General features: G+C 43.5%; 1 protein-coding gene across 1 annotated transcript in view; it reads left to right on the top strand.

Annotated features, from left to right (window-relative positions):
- Positions 1 to 16,326: 16,326 nt before the first annotated feature.
- The window catches only part of GRIN2C (glutamate ionotropic receptor NMDA type subunit 2C), a 74,413-nt gene continuing 66,915 nt past the window's right edge, over positions 16,327 to 23,824 (top strand). Inside the window, exon 1 of the mRNA XM_056848445.1 lies at positions 16,327 to 16,734. Within this exon, the coding sequence (XP_056704423.1) occupies positions 16,327 to 16,734 (408 nt within the window). The remainder of the gene's footprint in view (positions 16,735 to 23,824) is intronic.

Genomic DNA, 23,824 nt, shown 5'->3' on the forward strand with positions numbered 1-23,824 from the left:
TGGCTCTGCAGCCCAGCTGCCGGTGCGAGCAGGCGCGAGAGCAGGGGCTCTGAACCAAGTTCAGAGAGCCCCACTCAACGGGCCAAAGAGCCGCATGCAGCTCGCCAACCCATGTTCTGGACAGGCATGTCGCAGACGTACACTCTTGACTTGGTCTTGGATGTAAATTTTCTTGTGCTTGTTGGCAACCTCTCCTTGAGGGCCCCTACCTTTGGAAACTGAAACCAAACAGCATTTCTTCCTCAAAGGAAATTGCTGATGCTTCCTCCACAATAGCCATTTTGTCATTGGATTGACTTTCCCATGCAAGTAGGGTTGCCCGCTCTGGGTTGGGAAAGATCTGGGGGGTGGAGCCTGAGGAGGGCAGGATTTGGAAAGGGGGGATTTCAATGGGGTATAATTCCATAGAGTCTTCCTTCCAAAGCAGCCATTTTCTCCAGGTGAACTCTCGGATTATTGTTTCTTGCCTACATTGTTTAATAGGATTTGTCCTTCCTAGATGTTAAATTGCACTTTGATCTGTATGTGGTGAATTCACACCTTTAAGAATTGTATAATAGTATTTAGGATTGGTTTAGAAGTAGTTTAGAATTAGTTTAGGATTAGTATTAATATATGAAATTTATGAAATTTAATAACCATTGTATTGAAGGACAAATTGTATTCTGTTGAGCCCTCGTGCTGCTCCTTGAATTATTACCACCTTGAGGTTGGCAACCCTACCCATGCAGTGATTTTGTGGGTGGTGCCCACTATTTAAAATTCCAGAAGTCCCCGCAGACTGAACAAGGTTGGGGACCCCTGTTGCTTCTGTTGGTGGAAACCAGACATCCAGTTTGCCCTCCGTAAATGGCACCTATTTTCATGCCACTGAAATGTCTTTTCATTGTAAACACATTAATCCCTGGATTTATGACTGTATGACCTAGCAAAATCCTGGTGATGCTATAATAAAGGTTGCAGCTTTCTTTTTCTTGGCCTTTGCTCTGTGCTTTGCCTTTACAGCAGCTGGTTGACATGTAGCCATTAGCAGATAATAAAGCTTATCTCCATATCATGAAAAGCTTCATGTGCTGAATTCTGAAAATCATTTAGAGAGCAGGTCTCCTCAGAATTCTACTGAAGTGGGGATTCAGTGGGGTTTACTCCAAGGAAAGTGTTCTGAGGACTGCAATTTTAGTATTCTAGCATGCTGAGTTAGATGTAACTTGAATTGTCTTGCAATATAACCTTCTATATCCACTATGTCCTGGAGTTTGCTGCTGTCTTCCGTCATAGAACTTTCAACTTCTAATTTCTGGATTGATTTCTTTTTCAAATGATGCAGGAATAAACACCCCTCCCCCCGATTTGATCCTTAATCATGGGGTTAGAGAAACTGCTGTAGCTCAGTGGCAAAACATCTTTTTGGCATGCAGAAGGTCCCAGGTTCATTCCTTGGCATCTCCAGTTAAGAATCAAGGTGATGTTGAAAGACCCCTACCTGAGCCCCCGGAGAGCTGCTTCCAGTCTGAGTAGACAGTACTGACCTTAGGGTTGCCAGGTCCCCCCTCCTCCAGCGGGAGATTTTTGGGGCGGGGATCACATGCGTGCAGCCGCGAACAGTGAGATCCCATCACTTCTGGTTTACTTCCAGAAGTGCCACAGTGTAATGGGACAATTTACCACTCAAACCCCCACTTTAATGGACAATCGCACTGCAGGACTTCTGGAAGTAAACCAGAAGTGATGGGATTGCATCGCTCGTGGCTTTATGTGAGCCGGCCGATGGATTGGTGGGCAGTTCCCCCATACCAAGCCACCTAGTAATCCTAACTGGCCTTCATGTCACAGCATTTCTACATCAAAATCCTTTAATCAACTCTGGTGGAATAGGAGCAGAAGTAATTAACTCCAGTATATTAATTATGGTCAGTATTAACAATGAAGAGAACATTTGCAAGAGCATCATGGGGGGAAACACCAGCCCAAGCGCTGCAATCGTTGGTTGTCTGGGCTGCTTATATGAACTATCACAGAGGTGAAGAACGAGACTTAGAGGACAAGAGTCTACTAGGGTGGCTTGTCATTTGTTCCTAATTTTTAGCGATTGTTCATATTTCAGTAGAACTGCCCATAAAACAAGGAAAATTATGCTGCAAGATTGGACATATTTTTAATTGTCCTGGACCATTTCTCGTAAGAGATGCAATCACAATGGAAAAATAGTAACCTTGAATAATGGGAGGCCGTGCAACTCAGGAGCAGAGTACATGCTTTGCATGCATATAGTCTCAGGTTGAATCCTTGGCATTTCTAGTTAAAAGGCTCCAAAAGCAGGGCTGGGAAAGACCTCTCCCTTTTGAAAAGCTCCAGGCAGCCAGAGAAGATAATGGGTTGTCCAACTTGGGATAAGGCAGTTTCATATAACGAATCACAAACCGTGTATTCCCCTCTTTGGTGAATCATCGATCAATTTAATATTATATTAGTGGCCTGTTTTGAACGACGTAATTAAAACAATATGACTAGATGCCCATAACTATAATGTGGTCACAACAGACACTTCGATGTCCTAATTTGTTTCGCCTTTCTGATGCAGAGAACGGCTAGGCACAGCCTCTGGTTCAAACGTGGCGAGCATTGTTACCCCTAAAGTGAGTTTTAGAGGATAGCTAACGCTTCTGGACTTCTGACCTTGTGTGCTTGTTTCTGCCTTTTGAAATAGTTAAGCAGGCAAGTGCCGAATAGCAGGAGGTGCCGAAAGTGCAAGGAGCCAGGCCAGGCGAATGCAGCTTTTCCCCCTGTTGCTTTCAAGACAGCTGCTTGCATCTGTCTGGCTAGAGCCCAGCAGGGAAGGGTCCACCCAGCAAGAGATGCTTCTTGCTGCAAAGCAAGTGTATCTAGAAATCGAGTTTTTAATTACAGTTGGTATTTCCAGGGCTCTTGCTGGCAACTGACATCTTGCGGTAGCAAAAGGAAACTGGCATTTGTGTCTGCTGCGGAGCAGGAGTTCACTGTTGCACGGCAAAAGTGTCTCCTGCCCTTTCCAGGTCCATTAAGGTTTTTAGGCTGGATCTTGCTGTTACAGTTAAGCATCTAATATTTCATTGACCAAATGTTAACATTCAGGGCTGTAAAGCCAGCATTCGAACAGGAGAGACATCACATTTGTGATGCACAAAGTTGCTTTTTAAAAAGCAGCCTTTAAAAGCAGCCAGGCATGCAGAAATTTGGCACATGAGGCTCTTCTTAGTGTTGAGGTAAAGTGATGGGAAATGCTTCACTTGCTACATTTCTGCCTGCCACACTGCAGTTAAAGCCCAAAAACAGCCAGTAAAAAAAAAAACAGTTGGCACCTCCAAAGATGACTGACTTATCAGTCACTGGGGTTGCCATCTCCAGGTTGGGAAATACTTGGAGATTTTGGGGGGTGAAGCCTGAGGAGGGCAGGATTTGGAGAGGGGAGGGACTTCAATGCCATAGAGTCCAATTGCCAAAACGGCCATTTTCTCTGGGGAAACTGATCTCTGTCACCTGGAGATCAGTTGTAATAGCGGGAGATCTCCAGCCACCACCTGGAGAATGGCAACCCTATCAGTCACAGTTTTTATCCTTAAGCCCCATCCCCCACCCCCACATGAGAGGCTCTTTAACAGCTACGGGACCAGAAGAAATGACGCTGTACTCAGCCCGCAGATGTAGAGATGGGGGAAAGCTTCCATTCTGAATTTCTGCTTGGTTTGTCACTTTAGAAGACACAGAAGCACTTACAGAAAAAAATGGCCACTCTAATTAGGACCTCTGCCTGTCTCTCAGAATGACTGTGAAAATTCAAATTTGGAATATGCTTTGATAGCCTCCCGAAGCTGCTATAAACTGTCAAATATTGGACAGAACTGAATCAAAGACTGCCAACCAGTTCCTGTTGACACGCAAGCCTCTTTTGAATTTTTTTTAAAATTGTATATGTTTCTATTCATTTTTGGTGAACTACCTTGAGTACAAATATTTTTACAAAGGTGAGTCATAAAAAAACTAAATAATGAATGAAATCAGAAAACTTCTAACATGTCAGTGATACCATGTTAGTAATGGATGCTCATCGGCAACTGAGATCAACTCAATAACTTTTGAATATTCCAGATGGAAGATTCTCCTACTCCCATTTTCGTGCCTTTTTTGTTAGAGTTTTGAGCGTCAGGAGATTTCGTCCTCCTAAGTAAGATTAACGGGGCAATCCTAAACAGTTACATACTTCTAAACTAGGTTTGCCAACCTCAAGGTGGTGGCTGGAGATCTGCTATTACAACTGATATCCAGGCAATAGAAATTAGATCCCCTGGAGAAAATGGCCCGTTTGGCAATTGGACTCTATGGCATTGAAGTCCCTCTCCTCTCCAAACCCCACCCTCTTCAGACTCCACCCCCAAAATCTCCAGGTATTTCCCAACCCGGAGCTGGCAACCCTAATCTAAACCTGGACTCTGTTTAGGATTGCACTGCAAGGCTATGGATATGTTGGATAGAGCACTACAACATGAAACTTTGGTCACGTTCTGTCTCCTGGCTCGAAAGAAAAGCACCTGCCTCTTGGGACTGTTCTCAACATTTCCCTTCACTTTAGGACTGCACGCATGATACACTGATGTTCAATGCATGCATGGAAAGGATCTAAATCACTCCTACAAACTTGGCTGTATGCATGCATTCAGCATAATGTCTGCACACAGCCTACATTGCCACATGTCCTCTTAGTTCAGTCCAGTGCTCTTTTACTTGCTGGTCCTTCCTTGTGGCTGGTTTGCTTGGCTTCTGGTGGACTTTGTCAAGAGAGAAAAGCTGTGTGTGGTGAAATGTCCTGGATACAGGGGGGCTCCCCTTTATCTCTGGTTGTCCTTTATTCTGGGACTTGCATGTCTCCAGAGTAGCAGTTCAAAAAGTCTTGAACCTGTAGATTATTGTTTTTGCATAGCATGTAGCTTGGGCCGTGTGCCACTTGATCCTATCATGTTTACTCACAAATAAGTTTCATTGAGTTCAGTAGCATTCAGGACCAAGTATGTGCTCATAGAATTAGAATGAAGTATTCTGAGCAACAAATAGGCCTTGGAGTAAACTGAGCTATTTGCCATTAAACTATTTAATTTATTCCAAGTGCTTTTCCTAGCCCAGAATGCCTTGTCAAAGATTGCTGTTCTTCACCCACTTACTATGGTCTAAATCGGGTGGGGAACCTTTTTTCCGCCAAGGGCCATTTGGATATTTATAACATCATTTGCGGGCCATACAAAATTATCAACTTAAAAATTAGCTGACCAAGCCCCAAGCAGGCACCTGCCCCAGATGACCCACCCTGCATGCGGGCAAGCAGGCAGGCGCACTCACCCACCTGGTGGCACAGGATGGTCTGTTGCACCAGCCGGGAGTAGCCATCCAGCCGCCTGCCAGAGTTGCTCCTGCTCCACGTGGTTGGGGCCAGATTCTACAGCCGGCTCCTGCTACCTCTATCTGCAGGGATGAAATGAGAACACACTGGCTAAGAAGTCCCCCCCCCCCGCGCGTGCGCGCATTCTGGCCCTGCCTCCTTTAACCCCTCCATTGTCGCCACTTCTGCCCCCAGCCCTCTTGTAGTACAGAGGGAATACTTTTCTCCATGGCCCGGGTGGGAAAGGGTTAAACAGTTTCTTGGGCAGTCCCAACAGCTCCATAGCTAAAGACTCTTCTACACGGGGGGTGGGGGGAAGGTTCCTTTTCTCGGCAAAACAAACTCACATCTGCCTTGAATAGAGGCTATTCCTGTCAGCGGGAGGGGGCAGATCACCAGTCTTAGATCCTTTTGAACTAGAAATCTGCCAGGACCCACGAAGGGCCAGACCAAATGATTTTGCGGGCCTTAAACAGCCCCCGGGCCTGACATTCCCCACCCCCAGTCTAAATGCTGCTAAATTTCAGCAGATCATTCTGTTTTCACAAGTTCAATGGGATTTGCCACATCTTTATTCCTCTTCTCTTGCGGTAGCTGTGGCAGCCTTGAATTGCTCCTTCATGAACAATTTTACTTACTGTTTTTTTCTCTTTACAGCCAAAACAATTGTTCACATTCTTTTATTTTTATTATCATAATTTTGTAATTGAACAAATACAAAACATTAATGAGCAATCACTCAGTTGCAAAGAAAAAAGCAATAATTAACCACCGACATTTCCTCTAGAATAAAAAAACATAATTGAGGATCATTAGAGAAATGTTGCAGCCTCTACAAATATTTAATTAAGCAGAGAGGCAGAAATGGCTGTGAAGCAAACAACCAAAATTTAAAGGAACCTTAGCTCTGAGAGACCTCAGTAGTGTATTGCTAGTCCATACTGGACAGGCCAGCACTACCACTATGGGGAAAAAACACACAAAAAGCAGGTTTGAAAAAAGATGGGATGACAATAGGGATAATACTGGAAATAAATAAATTGGTAACAGCTTTGTTTGGATTCTTTGTAAAAACTGAGTGAAGGAGCAATCTCCATTCTAGACTGTATGGCTAGTGTGGAAGCAATCTTAAATTAAGCTGTTTTAGAGGTGTTGGGCATTTTAATGTCAAGTACCAGGGTGCTTTCATACACACTGAATAATGCACTTTCAGTCCACTTTGCAGCTGGATTTTACTGTGTGAAACAGCAAAATCCACATGCAAACAGTCGTTAATGTGCATTGAAAGTGGATTGAAAGTGCATTACTCAGTATGTGTGAAGGCGCCCTCAGCCTCAATAGGGGGCTGCAATTCACAGTGATTCAGGGAAAATGTACAGCTTATGCTTGGGTTATTTTGTAATTGCTTGTAGTGGACTTTCATGATCTATTGAAACTGTTGAATCTGAGCTGGGATATTGGCTTAGCGTGTTCTCATACACCATGACAATTTCTGTGCGGCTCACAGGCTATGCGGATAGAAAAAATGAAGAGATAGCCCAAATCTGATAATTTTAGGGACATTCTGGGCCAGGCTGATGGCAGGAGGGTTGTTTGGCTGCCACAGAGGCCTTTTTATCCCTTTGCGCAAACTGTTCCAGGCCACAATCCTATGCAGTGATAGTGCAGCCCTTCAAGTTACAACTCTTGTGGGAGCCATCCATCTTGCGCCAGTATTTTCGGTAGCAAATGGGGAAAGCATTAAAGTAAAATATTCATGTACACACACAGTTGAGCACCACTGTATATGTGCCTGGGAAACGTGGGCTAATCAGGTTTCCCAGCACCATGTTTAAAGATGCATGTACGTGCATATTTTACCTTGACACTCTCTGCACTTGCTGCAAACAGCGCCAGCGTAAGGTTGATGTTGTGATTGGAATGCGTGGTGTTGCTCTGTGTTCCAATGAAATCAGTGGGTCTCCCATGTAACGTCTTTGAGGTCAGGGTACCTGGCTTCCTCTAAAATCTCTTCCCAAACTGCAGGACTTCTTGTCCTGTGTTGTATCCTCTCCAAGCCAACTGCCACGACTACCGCCTTTTGCAAAGTAGTTAGAGCTAATTTATTTTCCTTGAAGTGTTTTAAATATTTTATTGTTATCCTCGGCGCTTAATCTTTATAGAGTGGATGGATCTGAAGGGTCCTATCAGGCTGTGAAATACAGTAGATTATTTGAAAGGGACTGCAGGCTGCGTTGGCAGCTGACAGCAGGGGGACAGCAAGAGTCGTAAGAGGAAAGAGATGAGAAGAGGAGAAACAATATTGCCACACAACATCATTTTGAAAGAATATGAAAAATGATCAAGGACACTTGGAGTATAAGGGCAAGAAGAAGAGAGCTGTAAGGAGGGCAGGATTTCAACAGGGCTGGATCTAGGGGGGAGGTCTCCCAGGTAGCAGGCAAAGAGGGGACAATGGTAGGAGGTGGGGGAGGCTCAATTGCCTAGCAGAGGTGGCTCATTCTGCAGTGTGCATGCGCCCCATGCCCCCGATTAGGCTGTTGCTAGGTGGTGTGGGAGACTGAATTGCATGGAAGAGATGGCTCATTCTGCAGCGCGCATGCACCCCATACCCCTCATTAGGCTGCTGCTAGGAGGTGGGGGAAGGGAGAGGGAGACCCCGGGCCTCGGAGGGGGATTCAGCCCTTGATAAGGCAGACGTGCAGCTGTTAGTCAGGCAAGACTATGGTGAGCGAAGAGGAAGGGGACTTAAAGTTTCCTGAGAAGATGTTGAAAGATGTCAAGTTCTATGCAGTGGGAGACATAGACCCCCACCCCCCGGTAACTTTCCCTGGCCTAGCTATTCACCCTCCTTCCCCTGCTGAGGCGCCCTTCAACCTGTGGGACCTTCCAATTCCTTGTTTTCTTGCCCCCCTTTCAAGGACTGCACATTGATAGTGGCTGTGGTAGGCTTTGAGCACACGAGACATCTGGGGGTGGGGTCTTTGGGCGCATTCTAAACACTCACAGGGGAAGAAGAGTTTTGGGGGCTTGTGACTTAATGGTTTAGAATGTCTGAATCGCCCCTCTTTCCCGCCCCCCTGTCTTGTGCTCTGCTGAGGTGCTGCAAACCCTGGAGCAGCCTGGAGTCGAATGGGGCAGAGGGGAAGGCTCTTCTCTTGCTGCTCCACCTCTTTAAAACTGGGAGCTGTGTTATGCTTGGCTTTGCCAAAGGCCACGAGTTGACCTGCTCCCTCAACTGATAGGCTTGGCCTTCCCCCAAGAGCCTGGTTTTACACTTTGGAAAAGGGGAGGGGAAAAAATGGAGGGCCTGTTCATGTGCGTTAGGTGCCATCAAGTTGCTTCTGACTTATGAATCAGTGACCCATAGGGTTGCCAACCTCCAGGCAATAGCTGGAGATCTCCTGCTATTACAAATGATTTCCAGCCGATAGAGATAGGGTTGCCAACCTCCAGGTATTAGCTGGAGATCTCCTGCTATTACAAATGATTTCCAGCTGATAGAGATAGGGTTGCCAACCTCCAGGCAATAGCTGGAGATCTCATGCTATTACAACTGATCTCCAGCTGATAGAGATCTGTTCCCCTAGAGAAAATGGCCGCTTTGGCCATTGGACTCTATGGCATTGAAGTCCCTCCCCATTTAAAAAATGTTCGGGGAAAAGGCTAGGCTGAAAAACTTTCTTCTTGGGTTGGTTTTTTTTATGTCTGCAGAGGGTCTGAGGGAGTATTCAAATACTATAGACAAAATAATGTAAAAGTATCATTATTCATTAAATGTTCATAGAGGAGGACATAATTTATTCCATCATCATCCATCATCATCCATCACCTTTATTGGCATAAAAAGGAATAATCAGAACAGTTAAAATACATCCAAGTTTAAAATTTGCACAGTTAAGAAACAAGCTCCCTTATGCTTATTGCACGTTGTAGGAATTCTGCTACCCAATTGATTAAGTCTGGGTTCTGGTTATTCAATAACAACAATAATTTATATTTATCAGATGACTCCTTTTTACTTATCAAGGGTAATAAGAGGGTCTGAGGGAGTATTCAAATACTATAGATAAAATAATGTAAAAGTATCATTATTCATTAAAAGTTCATAGAGGTTGACATAATTTATTCTATCATTTAAAAGAGTTGTTGATTATATACAAATATGTAAAGAAAAATATGTATATAAAATATGGGGAGGGCATCATTTTGTACTTTTGCCCCCCTTAAAAAAAATGTAGATCCGGCCTGGATTTCAATTAAATGCCTACAGAGCGGGAAAGAGCAAAGTGAGTAGGTGGGATTAAAGGGTAAATATATTTTCCATGAAAGTGGAGAAGAACCTGGAATCTTCAGGGACATTCTATAACCCAGCACATATGCATCAGATTCTGCCTAAATAGATCCGTGTTTTGCATCTGCCTTTCGTTGGAGGTAGAATCTAGAAATGTATGGAGTGACATATGTATAGGGTTGCCAACCTCCAGGTACTAGCTGGAGATCTCCCGCTATGACAACTGATCTCCAGCCGATAGAGATCAGTTCACTGGGAGAAAATAGCTACTTTGGCCATTGGACTCTATGGCATTGACGTTCCTCCCCTCCCCAAACCCCGCCCTCCTCAGGTTCCCTCCAAAAACCGCCCGCCAGTGGCGAAGAGGGACCTGGCAACCCTACATATGTAAAACAAAGTCTTTAGTCCTCATGGTTATGGAGAAATACTTTGAAAAGTATCCATTCTTCCACTTGCTTCACAGGTTTGCTGTGACTTTAACTAGCTTCCGGCATGAAAGTATTCATCAGCATGCTTTTTATGCAGTCCTTAAAGCAGAGGTCTGTCTTTATTTTAACTCCTTGGGGGAGAAGAAAATTCTTTTGTCCCTGAGTTTTTGTTTGATTTTTTTGCTGTTATGATTATGTGATTATTTTTGTTGTGTCTGTTGTGTTTGTGTTACACTAGAGTTAGGCCTGATTGCCATTGCACCATATAAACATCAGCAGCATGATCTGTGCCTCAGAGGAAAATCTCCTTGTGTTCAATAGAGGTTACTCTAAAGTAGTAATATGTGAATAGGATTGCAGCCTAATAGGCCTACTCCCCCAGTCTCCTTTCTTGTGTACTTGCTTCTCCCTCAAAGCTTCTTCCATCCTACCCTCTCATTATTCTGGCAAATGCCAGAGATGTTAACAAAAATGCAAGCTCCCAAATGTTTGTATTTGGTAAACATTAGAGAACCTAATAACATTTGTATAAGGCTTTGCACAGTTTACTGTAACCACAGGAGTTCAGTTTCCTATATACAGAATGTGGAGGGATGGTCTCTCTCGCTCTCTCTCAAATTCAGAACTTCTGGATGGCCCTTCCCCCATAATCTTTTCCCTCTTCCCCCATACTTTCGTTTCTGCCCTGGTTAGTTTCCACTGTCACTCTCTATTTCTTCATGCCTTTCCATCCCACTTCACTCCACCTGAGCTTTGGATTCCTCGGTGTTCTCTTTATGTCAGCTTGAGCTCCCTACCATCTCTTATGCATGCCAGCGAGGCCTTTTCAGTCTCCGCATCCAAACCAACTTTTCATTTCTCCTCCATTTTTGTGATAGGTGCTGCAGTTGAGAGATACCTACATCTAAAGTCTCCATTTTGTTCCCAGTCGTCCTTGGTTAGCCCTTCCATCCATCTCAACAGTGTAAATTACAATGGCTTCCTTGCATGGTAATATTTCCCTCAGTTGTCTAGTTTTCTTCTTCATACAATTGCACTGGATTATATATCATAATCCCCTCCACAAGAAAGTGTGTGCAGTTTAGCTGAGGTGGTATAAGCTGTTGCAATTATTCTTAACCTTTAATCCACTACTTCCCACCAAGTATGGAGCATTATCAATGAATACCCCCACAATAAGTTTAAAAAAATTCGGACATAAAAACAGCCCTCCAGAATAGGCAATGTTATTCATATAAATATATTTATGCTATATCCATGGCAGCCCGAACAGCCCAGACCAGGCAATGCTTGTAAGAGCTTAGAAGTTAAGCATGATTGGTACTTGAATGGGTAAAAGAGTTTGATATTCAGAGGCAGGTGATAGCAAGCCACTTCTCAGTTGTTGCCTTGAAAATCCCACTAAGTGGAACTTCATGGGGTCGTCATGAGTTGGTTGTGACTTGATGGCACACTTTACCGTATGATATATGTGCATACATTTAATGAGACCCTACCGCCTGATGGACAAACTCTTTTCCGTTAGGTTTGATTCCTGTTTGCGGCATGCTACTTTTCAAAAGGCTTGTAGGGGAAAGCCCCAGGCTAGGCTGATCTCGTCAGGTCTCAGAAGCTAAGCAGGGTTGATCTTGCCTAGTATTTGGAAGGGCGATCTCCAAGGAATACAAGGGCTGTGACGTGGAGGCAGGCAATGGCAAACCACCTCTGAATGGCTCTTGCCTTGAAAAGCCCACCAGGGGTCTCCATAAATCAGATGTAGGGGAGGAATCTGGGATTGTATTCTCAATGTGTAATTATCAGTATAAAGTGACTCTTCTGTGCTGGCTGTTAGAAGCTGTTGCAAGTGGGGGGGGGGAGGGAGGGGCTGCCTAAAATCCTGAAGCCCACCACCCACACACTTACTGTCAAATATCCTGAAGGCCTCCCGAGATATGTAGATTGTCTCCTGGGGACTGTATAGCTCCATACAAGATGAGAGCATACTTTCCAGACTACGATATACCCCAAACAGTAGTGAAGAGAAAAAAAGACACACTCTGCTTTGTAATGCCTAAACTTGGATAGCACAGGCTAGCTTGAGCTCATCAGATTTTGGAAGCTAAGCAGGTCAGCCATGGTTAGTACTTGGAGAGGGGACCACCAAGGAAATCTAGGGTCGCTACTCAGACGCAGGCAATGGTAAACCACCTCTGAACTACTCTTGCCTTGAAAACCCTACAAGGTTACCATAAATTGGCTGTGACTTGATGGCAAAAAGGGGGGATATGTTTTAAAGTGCAGCAAGGTAAGGGGAGGAGGAAGAGTGGAGGGGGGCTAACACATACCCATGTTCTCCTGTCCATCTCCATAGCCCTGCCTGCCAGCATATGTAAGCAAAGCCTTTGTACCTTAATGCAGGATGGCATTTTATCACATGGGTGGAGCAAACGTCACCCAAAGCCCTCACTGCTCTGCCTTACAGCATGTACAAACCGTGCCTTTCTCCCAACCTGTCAAGCACTGCTTTAGAGAATGAAATAGCTGACACCATCAATCAATCTTTTGTTTCTTACGACCATAGATCAGCCGAGATTGACATACAGAGAGTCATAATAACTTACACAAATAAGACCTATGCTTATAGAAAATTAGAAAGCACAATCATTGAGGAGCACAACGATTGGCAGAAAGTGGAAAGCACAGAAATGCCAATTGGGATGATTTTGTCCGATGCATAGATGGGTTAACTGTTCTTGCTGGATGCTGTCCCTGTCACACGCAGTTCTGCGGACTTACTCAGTCCCCTTCCTACCCCTGCCACCTCCTGCTGCCCAGAAAATGAAACCCAGCAGGGAGGTGCCAAAATACCAGTCATATGCTGAAGGCATATGCTGAAGGCATATGACTGTCAGCAATGCTGATTCTGTGACCTTAGGCAGTTCATGAGAGGGAGGGCATCTTGGCCATCTTCTGGGCATGGAGTAGGGGTCACTGAGAGTGTGCGAGGGGAGGTAGTTGTGAATTTCTTGCATTGTGCAGGCAGTTGGACTAGATGACCCTGGTGGTCCCATCCAACTTTATGATTCTATAAGGCTTCCTACTGTTCTAAACAGAAATTAGAAGAGAGTAATCATAATGTAGTGGTTAAGAGTGTTAGATTAGGACCTCATCTTAACCCTACCTGCAGGGTTGCTGTTACAAGAATAAAGGGGGGAGAACAATGGAATAAATTGCTTTGGGGCCCCAGAAGGAAGAAAAATAGGAGATGTGTATGTGTGTGTGTGTGTGTGTGTGTGTGTGTGTGTGTGTGTATGTATGTATGTATGTATGTATGTATGTATGTAAAATAATACTATTTGGATTCGGAGCACTTATGATGTTGATGAGTAGATTTATGCCAGATCTTGGTTAGCAAATGTATGACTGTTCATCCCTAATATATTCTTTAATCTGAGTTTAATACTTTTAAATATTATTTGTGTTCTTTGATCCTATAGTTAAGGAAACAATGTTTTTTTATTCTTCAAGTGGCTAAGTGATCTTCCCTAACTTCGTTTAATTCAGTTTCCAATCCTCAGCATGGACATAGCAGCTTCTGTAAACTGCTGTGAAATGCACCCAGAATGGTGTTATTTATGTTCCTTAACATATGACATTTACATTTTGCAACTGTCACATTTTTATCCTTTCCTTCCACAAGGAGCTTGGGGCACCGTCCCGTGTTCTCCCCTTCCTTCTCTTATTCTAAAAAACAACCCAACGCAGGAGGTTAAACTGAGAGAGAATCTTCACTATCATAATTCAAATTGCAGAAATTGCATTGCCCTTTGGAAGCTGGATCAGGAACGGCTTCCGTAGTTATAAATTGCACAATCAATCTGATGTGAACTGAAGGGTTGGTGGACTAAATGTGGGTTAACTGGGACATGGATTAGAAATGAAGGAAAAATTGCCACACCACTTTCTTCCATGGAAACAACCCGCACTTCTAAAGGAACAGCAGAGGAGGTGTCTGCTGGGCTCCTACAGCCTGTATTATTTTGCAGGTAGTTTAAAAACATCACTAATTGTAGGACTCGGAGAACTTGATGTACTTTCTGTAGTGAGACTGAAATCTTAGATTTATGTTGCAGTGTACACACTGCATATTTGGAGTAAATTACCCATTGGACACAATCTTTTCTGATTGCAATATTTAGGGCTTTGCTGACAGGAAGCATTAGGATGAAGTGGCTGATGGAATGGTGGCAAGGGCAGGCAGAATAGGGGCTTCACAAATTCAATTTTCCCCCCAAAACTGCACAACCTAGAAATGTGTTGGGCTTTTAAAATGAAATCTGGCATACCCCAGAAGCCAACATTGTGACAAATGCTGGGTTTTGTACTTATGACACACAGAAATAGGCAATTTTGGGGTGTGTGGTACAAATGTCTGCTCTAATTAAATTATGTATTAAACTTCCCTTTCTGCCTTAATAGACATGTGTACCGCGTGGTATACTGGGACTAAAATGCATTTGGTCAGCAGCGCAAGCAGATTGTTCCTATAAATTTGGGAAAGGAGGTGATAAACTCTAGGAAAGGATAGTCTTCTTCAGCCTATGCCACCAAAAGACCAATGTAATGAAGAGTTAGGGGCTTCATTTGAGTTGAGAGATTCTGTTAGTGGGATGAGATGTACTGATCTTCCACTCTGCACTGCAAAAGGTGGAAAGAAAACCTTGACAACTGGGTGACTTGCCAGCAATGATGTCAGTAAGTGTTAAGTACAGTGGTGATAATCCATAGTGCTGAAGAATCACCTGTAGAATGGATAGGGTGGAAGAAGCTCGCCTTTTAAATATTTGATTGTCAGCTATATGAAGCAGCAGACAGTGTAGCCTCAAACCCTTTCTGTTTGTCGCCTCTGGCTATTCTGTATGTTAGAGGAGTCATTCTTAATCAAGATACCAAAGAAGAATAAAACTGAATAGTACAGCTGTGTCACTAGAGAAAGCAGAGACAAAATGTGAGCCGAGGCTGGATGGAAATAGCTGCACTATGTGCTTAAAAAAAAAAAGATACGTTTGCAATGGGAAAGAGTGGAATGAGGAAGAAGTGGGAATGGGCCACTGGGTGGCAGTAAAGGGAAGCTGGGCTGAGAAAAATGTAGAGATAGACCGTTTAAAGGGAGGTCAGGAAGGAAAGGGGTTGTGGGCAGGGATAGAGGGAGAAAGGAAATGGGAGGCTAGAGGCAGGAGAAGTGATGAGCTAGAGCCTAGAGATTAAGGGATACAGCAAACAATTGAGGAAAACAGAACCTCAGGGCATCAATGACAAAATTCTGGTAGGGATGGATGGTCGAGACTTGGGAAGAGTGAAAGTAGTAGGCACATGGAATGGAAGTTAAAGATGAAGCTGAGGAAAAGAAGGAACAAATGAGGCTGGCTTACAAAAGAGGAGGGTTAGTATTGGGGTCCCCGACTTCCTGAGCATGTGAGCACCTTTGGAATTCTGACTCAGCATGGGGGGCTCAGCTGCAAAATGGCTGCCACAAAATGGCTGTTGCAGGAGGTGGAACTAGCTACAACAAATGGCTGTTGCAGCTTGCCTTCAGTCACACAGTGGAGATCATTGTGCTGTCCTGGCAGCTGCTGCCAAAGCAATGTTTATAAAAATCTGCACAGCCTATCAAATATCCAATGGCCAATTATAAGCCTTGCTTGGCAGAGGCCCCACCTGACCCCACCCACTCACCAAACACACTTGGCGGGCACCAGGAAAGGTGTTGGTGGGCACCATGGCACCCACAGGCATCACGTTGGGGATCCCTGGGGTAGAGCTAGTAGATCATTTTGTCTAAATAAGGGAAACAATTACTCTGTAGAACTGTACTAACTTTATTAATACAGGACCACTTCCCACATTACCACTTCAATGGTCTACATCATATTTTAAAATATAAAGATAAAAAATAAATGCAATGGACAGGTGTTCGAACACAATGTGTCATGTAGATAACTTTTCTGCAGAGCTGGAATCAACTGCTTGGTAAATCCAGATGTGTTGGTGCCCAGTTTATGAAATGATCCTTGTACTCTCTGTGCTTTCTCACTCTTACCTGCTGGAAAAGCACAACGTTTGCAGTTTCTTCCTACTCTGTTGTCAGATCTTTTTGTTGTTGCCTTTTCTGACCCTGGTTTACTTTTCTTCTGGGTTGCAGGGACTCCATGGTGGACATGGGCAGAGCTCTGACAAACACCCTGGTGCTGTCCATGGTTCTGGGCAGTTCAGCTGTCCTAATGGATGCTTTGTCACCAAGCCCTGGGGAACCAGTGGTAAATGTGGCTGTGGTTTTTGGAGGCTCTTCATACCCTCTCCACATACGCAGTCGGCTGACGCAACAGAGTTTCCTGGACATTCCTCTGGAGATCCACCCTGTCACAGTGATAGTGAACGACACCAACCCGAGCACTCTCTTGACCCAAATCTGTGACATACTTGTCAACACAAAGGTCCATGGGATTGTCTTTGAGGACAACATTGGTACAGAGGCCGTGGCTCAGATCCTTGACTTTATCTCATCCCAGACCCATGTACCTATCATCAGCATCAGTGGAGGATCGGCTGTGGTCCTGACGCCCAAGGTGAAACCTCTTTGTTGTTCTGGATGATTGGGCTGGGAATGGGAAGGGTAGGATATTTATAAAAGTATCTTATCTTAATGTTGTCAATCATCCTGTAGCAATTTATACCTACTAAATATCTGGCTCCTGTTAGACAACTTCTACCTGTTCAGGCTTCCATCCAGTTTGGCAATTAAACCAACAGATGCAGGTAGTGAAACAAACAAGGTGGGCAGACAGAATTATGAGCAGGGAACCTGGCAGAGAAAGGGAATCCATCCAGCCTATTCAAGTTGTAGGAATTCCAGCAGGGAATGGGTTAAGCAGGTAGTGACATTTGCAAGGCCAGGAAGGAATCAAGGAACAAAGCTTTGGCATCAGGAAGCTGAGCTAGCAGAGGATGTTCCATCAGCATCTCCTGGTGCTTCAGCTCAGGTATGAGCTGTGGTTCTGCCTAATGGCGAGTGGTGGTTCTGATCCCACTCATGGTACTATAGTTGGTAGGCAGCCAGGTGTAACGGTGGGTCAACTTTTCACCTCCTTCTGGTAGCTTTTTGTTAGGGATACCAGCATTTTTAGTGGCTTTGTTCTTGTGTTTGGAACAGCAGCCAGAGATGCAGGACTGTGGCAGGTGAGTACTTTCTGGGGTAGAGATAAAGCAATTGGAGAAGTCATATCAGCTGATTTCCTCCATGCCAGGCATCTGCTAAAAGGCACAAAAATAGTGCAAAAATAACACTTGGAAACCCTCATTCATATTGGTCCAGATGACTTCTTTGTGAGGGAGTGTGGGGGGTCCTGTTCTTTAGCATAGGCTGTGCAAAGTCTTGAAGTCAGCAGGCAAGACATCTTTAGTTCTCATGTGACAGAAGCTGGAGGTGCTGGGAAGGTTCCTTCCTGTCTGCTTATAGAAAGAGCACATTTTCAGAGAATCTGTATCCCCTTCATTCAGAATTGGGTGAACTGAAATCTTTAAGAATGGCAGTTCATTGGTCCTTGGTTTTGGCAGGTGCATTAGAGGGAGATCGTTTGAAGATCTGCCCGCACATCAGGCAAGATCACTGCATCAACTCATGATGCTTAAGGCACACTTTGTTCTTGGTATCAATTCAGCAGAGCCATTTATATTGTTTTGCTGTGCTTTTGCAGGCCCGTAGATTCCTCTGCCATGGTGTCCCTTTTTCGTCCCTTCTTTGCTTCTCCCCTTTGCTTGTGGTACCTTATAAATTTGTTGGCTTGGATTAATTTCTAGGGAGTTGGTTGTGTGGTGTGGATGAGTGTTTATACATTAATCCACAACCTGACCTAGCAGAGGGTAGGACTAGATGATTCTGGTATCATGTGGGGCCCAGGTCCTGCTCTTGCTGCTAAATTTTGTAGGCATTCAGCCAACATGCTACTCCGGTTTAATTTTTCTTAATCATTTTACCCTGCAGTTCCTTACGATGACGGAGTAATCTAAAAGTCGCAACATATGTAAAAATAAAGATTCAAGTCTTGACAATCAGCATTATGCTCTTTAGGTCTTGAATGGTTCTTGTCATGGATATAGGAGCTATAGGTTTTCAGCCCATAATTCAACCGAGAGTTTATCATTTGTTTGTTGCTACTAAAATTGTCTTGGCAGCAAAATGGAAATCAGAAACCTCTTCCGATTACAGAATGCCTAATAACTGTCTTCCGTATTACTGAAGTAGAGAAAACAGAATGTCTTGGTTCACATGAGGGAAGGAAGGTGTATGGCCAGCAACTTTGCCAATAAGAGATGCTTCTGGTCTGGTTGCGTAAGTGAATACCAAGAAATTAAACATGTCTTTCTGGCGCAGTGAATTCTAATGTTAAGAACAAGCCATCCTGCATCCCTTCAGAAGAATTTTGATGAGCCCCAGGCAGGCAGGCAAGGGTGGATACAGTCCCATGTTTTATCCCAGCCAAGCTGTGTTTGCATCTTAAATCATCTGCTCAGGGCACATGCAAATAGATGGCAATGACCGCTGTGGGGTACTCTGGTTTCTTACAGGTGGAGTGTGCACTGGACTATTATTTTTAGTTTGCTTGCCTGTCACAGATTGTCAGTGGTGGTTACTGTCATCTGCTCGTAGGAAAATGTGCAAAGTTTTCCCCTCTCACTATTAGCCATGTTCACAGCCATTGCAATTTGGTTTATTTGTATGAAACTGACTCTGGATTGTTATGTGTGATATTTATCTGAGGGAAGACCCTTTAAGACATGATTAGGAACAATCAGGACACCCTTGGATCAGCCTTGTCTCTTTTGTCAGGCCCGGCTAATGCTCATGCTCATGTCAACTTTTGTGCCATAGAATAATCCAGGGAAATGTCCACAGATGACTAATGATGAGTTCTGTCTCTCCAGTGGAAATGGTTTCGGATTTTTAACAAGACATTGCTACTGGGCCTTGCCAAATTAAACCCTGCCTTCTAGAAGAGCCAGTGGCTAATTCACTCACCCCTTAAAGGGGACTTTAAATTGATTCCTGTGGTGGCTACCTCTACCTTCAAGCAATTCATTCATCACAATCCGTCACTTGAGGTTTTATTGTCACCATGCCATCACAAACGCCCTAAGGTGTAGGTCTGTGGCATTGTGTGGACAGGAAGTTCCTCTATGTGATCAGCTGCTTTGGATGAACTGTTTACGAATTGGAGATGCCACAGAGACTGCAACATGGCCAGTTTCACATATGCACTTGTGGCACCTGGGTTATGTTCCTTTCGTACAGCTACCCAGACATGTGTTAAGTTTGTTTTCCTCTTCCTTGTAACACGGAGTAATGGAAATGCGCTTCTTGTCACTGGCTGCTGCTGAATGACTTCAAGGAAATGCATAATGTGTTGATGCCCTGTCACATTTTCCAATTACTGCATATTAGGGGAAAGTGGAAGGGGAAACTCAACACAGGGTTGCCATTTTTAGCAGCAGCCCCGTGTACCTTGTCACATCTCCTTCTGCTTTGCCAATGTATTGTGAATCACACAATACTGATGGAGGAGCCAGCTTAGCATAGCCCAAGTCTGCAGTGGTGCTGTTCATGGTGCTGCATGTACTAGATTGTTGGGAAGCTTTTAAAAAAAAAAAAAGAACCATAGATTATCTTTAACAGTTCTGACAGTGCCCATTATTGAAGCCTCCTTATCAGTTAGCTTCTTTGAACATCTCAGCAACGTACCCCCAAGTGACACCTTTGACCTACTGTTCATGTGTGCAAGGGGAAAGCTAATGCACTAATGGCCATATCATATTCCCCCCATCCTCCCCCAGCCACCCATCCGTTACATGCATTAGTAGCAGGTCACAAGTACTGCATGGATCACACGCAAGGGAGACTTTCTGAGTATCCACTGTGTACCTTTTTCAGGAGGCAATTGGAAATTCTTTAATGCATGTGAAAGCAGGCTCAGGTTTCCCCTAATCTATTTATATGGGAACACTTCATTCAAAATGATACTTTGGCCACTATCAGGCTATGAAGAGAGCAGACCAAAAATTATCACTTTCTTTAGAAAAACTGATATTTCCCCCAAATAATTATTAAATAGTACAGCTTCCCATTTGTTGCAAGGCCAAAAAACAAACAAAAAACTCAAGCTAAATTGTTTCACTATTCTCAGTAACTGAATCCGATCAACTGTTGGACATTTTATTTTCTTACAAGCAGATTTTTTTGTATGCTGTTTATCTACACTTTTATGTTGTATTTTTCACTTGTTATGTTGATATTTATCTGTTAATGTATTTTAATGTTTGCATAGCTTTTAGATCTGGGCATCTGAATATTTTATTTCACTGTTTACGGGTTAGCTGACTTGAGTGCCCTATTATGGTAGAAAGGTGGGATAAACATATTTTTTTAAACAAAGACTAATATCATGATTGATGGGGAAAGCTTGCTCTTCTTACATTTTTAATTTAAAACGTCACTAGAGATATAATTAATTTATAGGTTTATATTCTATACCATGAACGGAGACTTTTTAAAAATAATGATAGTATAAATCATCATTTATGGAGTGGGTGGTTCCTCACTCCTACCTTTTTTCATGGCTGAAGGATTCCTTTTCTGTAGTCATGTAAAAGTAGAATCAAAAGAGTGGTTCCCTATATATTAACTATATTAACCATAAGCACTATATTAACCATAAAAATGTACCCCAACAGGCAAGATCCCGCTATATGTCTACTTGGAAGTAAACCCGTTTTAGCAAAGCGTTCTACTTTTCCCTGCATCTTTTAGTTTCTTTTTTCTTTGTTTGCATCCTAATTACATGCTTCCTATTCTGTTTCATGCTTGGCTAGTTTTTGTGGAGGAATCATGAATTCTGTTGCTTTAGGGTGATGGTTGACTTAATGCTGCTTTTCACTTTTATAGCCATCCAAATTTGCTGCTCATTTTCCCTTTAATTTTACTGTTGTTGTAAATCATCATGGCATAATCTTTAGCTGCACCTCCCACAGTGAGGGAGGTGGTGAATAGGAGCCTGGTCAGGTGCAAGAAAAACAAGAAGTTGTTTGTATACTTATTTAAATATTTATGTCCGTTTTTGTCCCCAATGGGAAACAAAAGTGACTTAAAGCATCATTCTGCCTTCCTCCTTTTTCCCCTCACAACAAGGCCCTTGTGAGGTAAGTTAGGCTGAGAGGCAGTGACTCGCTCAAGGTTGATGGAAGGAAAGAAAGGGAAGAAAACATAAGAGGCAGCAGTACTGAGAAACAAGCAGTGCTTTGGTTGTCCATATTTCTTTTGTGTGCCATCAAGTCACAGCTGACTTATGGCGACCCCGTAGAGCTTTCAAGGCAGGAGATGTGCGACAACTCTGGTATTCCTTGGAGGTCACCCATCCAAATACTAATATTGGCCAACCCTGCTTGATCAGGCTAGTCTGGGGCTATCCAGGTCAGGGCTGCCTGTCTATGTGGGATGGACTTACACTGCAATCGCATTCTAAAAACCCACCACAAATCAGGTATGAAAAAGATGGAAAAACAACAGTGCGGTAAATGCTTAAATGAACGGGTTGCCAATGACATTGTCTGGATTATCTGTTTAAAAAGAATAAACAAATAATAGCCATCCCAGGCTAAGTGGCTAGTGTGGAACTAATCAGTCTTAAGCCGCTAGCTTCAGTCACGGCAGTTATCTGTGAAGTTTGCATGGCGAAATTCCGGTGGCCTTGTCCCAAGTGGCACTCTTAATGGATTCCTTTGCGCTTGTCCCTGTGTGCCCGGTATGATTAAGAACAGCAGCCATCTGAGGGAACATGAGAGGTGAAGGTTAATAACTACCCCATTCACATGAAACATGGATAGCTCACTCCAGAGAAGCTAGCAGTATAACTCATATGTGAAAGTAACTGGGAATTTAAGTATTTTCACAAAGCAGAATTTGTACAAATTCAAGATTTATGCCAGTCTAGCTGAAAGTTGATAAATAAAGGCCTGGGATTCTGCCATCCATTAAAGAAAGCTTAAATTTCAGAACTTGCCTAGTTTTTCATCACCACTTTCCAGAGTATTATCATGGCTGCACCAATTGTTCAGACATATTCAGCAGTGTGGTACCTTGTAAATTCCACCGAAGTGGCTATATTGAGGTTTTTGGAATGAATGTGTCCTTCCTTATGCTTAGAATGTGTAGGGTTTGAGTGTAAGAAAAGGGTGGACAGTAGGAATAAAAAATGGTTAGGATTCATTGAAGGCTGTGCTGACTTTTAGTACCCTCACCTGCTTGTGGAAGTCTTCTGTGCTGTGCTCAAGGATGCAAAGCCAGCAGACTAGCAGTAGAATGCCTTGAGTCTAAACTAGTGGACTGCTCATTTTGCAAGGAAGAGTCTTCAAAGTCTGAGCTGACCGAAGTTGGATCACAGTTGTATATTTTGTTCATTTCCTTGAGTCTTCATGACTGCAGTTAGTTGCTGTAGGAATATTTTATCTTCTTCTAAATGAACATCCTATGCTTTTTAATTTGCACAGCACCTGTTGGAATCTCAGATGCCAAGACAGATCCTCACTACCAATTTATTTCATACTGACTCTTTGTATGGGATGTCTCTTTTGAAAGAAAAACAAAAGGGTTTTTTGGAAATGACCATAACTTGCTTTGAAAAATCTTTCTGAATGTCCGAACGACTTTCTGCAAAAGCAAGTTTTGTAAATGTTTGTAAATTAAGAACTGCTGATGCAGATAGGAACAAAGAGATGAATTACCCGGTGCAAGAGTGATATGGATAGGGGGCAAGCATAGACTGAGAAGCAGAGAGTTTAAAAGAGTACATTCTGCAGGTGAATTTTTTTCTTTTTATTTCGGTACTGTAGGAATTAAAAATTATGATAGATACATTGAGAGTGAGAATGTATGACTTGATTGTCTTGGCTAATTGGTGAGAAAAACTGTCAAGGTGTAAGAAATTTTGAATGTTGGACAATGTGCAAAAGGTTGTGTTAGAAAAACTAAGGACATGAAGGTTCCCAATTCATTACTGGTCTGTGGCATTCTCCATTAATTTGTTCTGAAAACGGTGCAATGGATGTTTGAGCGAACAATCCATGCTTTTTGTGTATGTTAATATGTCAGCACAGCATGGGATAGATGGTAGTGAGGAAAAAAAATAGTATCAGGAGTGATATTTAGGAACCGGAAATAGAACACTCAACTTGGAAGGAACTGCTGATGATACAGGACATGAGTGCCTGATGCAGGATCAGAGAGGGGCAGAAGTTGTTTCCACCCACGGATCACAAACTTCTAGCTTCCCCCCTCCTCCAGGATCAGCATTTGGGAGGCATTTTGGGCTGCAGCAGGATGGGAGAGGCAAGAAAGTCATGCTCTGTGAGCGGAAATCCCACTGAAACACTCCAGAGGATCCAAGCCAAAGACTTTATGTTCAGAATAGCCGTAAGGGTTATAGAGGTGAAAGTGCCTCCCATTTCCAAATGGAAATGGATTTGAGGCACAGGATAGGTTCTGCAGAGCTGAGCAATCTCATGTGGTGAACAGGTGTCAAAGCAAGAAACCAAAGCCCAGTTTCTGGACTCTTAGCTATATGCTGTAGCAACCAGTCTTATATCGGAAAGGGCATGCAGATTAAGGCT

This window comes from Euleptes europaea, chromosome 1, assembly GCF_029931775.1.
Source record: "Euleptes europaea isolate rEulEur1 chromosome 1, rEulEur1.hap1, whole genome shotgun sequence".
In the NCBI taxonomy this organism is placed as follows: domain Eukaryota; kingdom Metazoa; phylum Chordata; class Lepidosauria; order Squamata; family Sphaerodactylidae; genus Euleptes; species Euleptes europaea.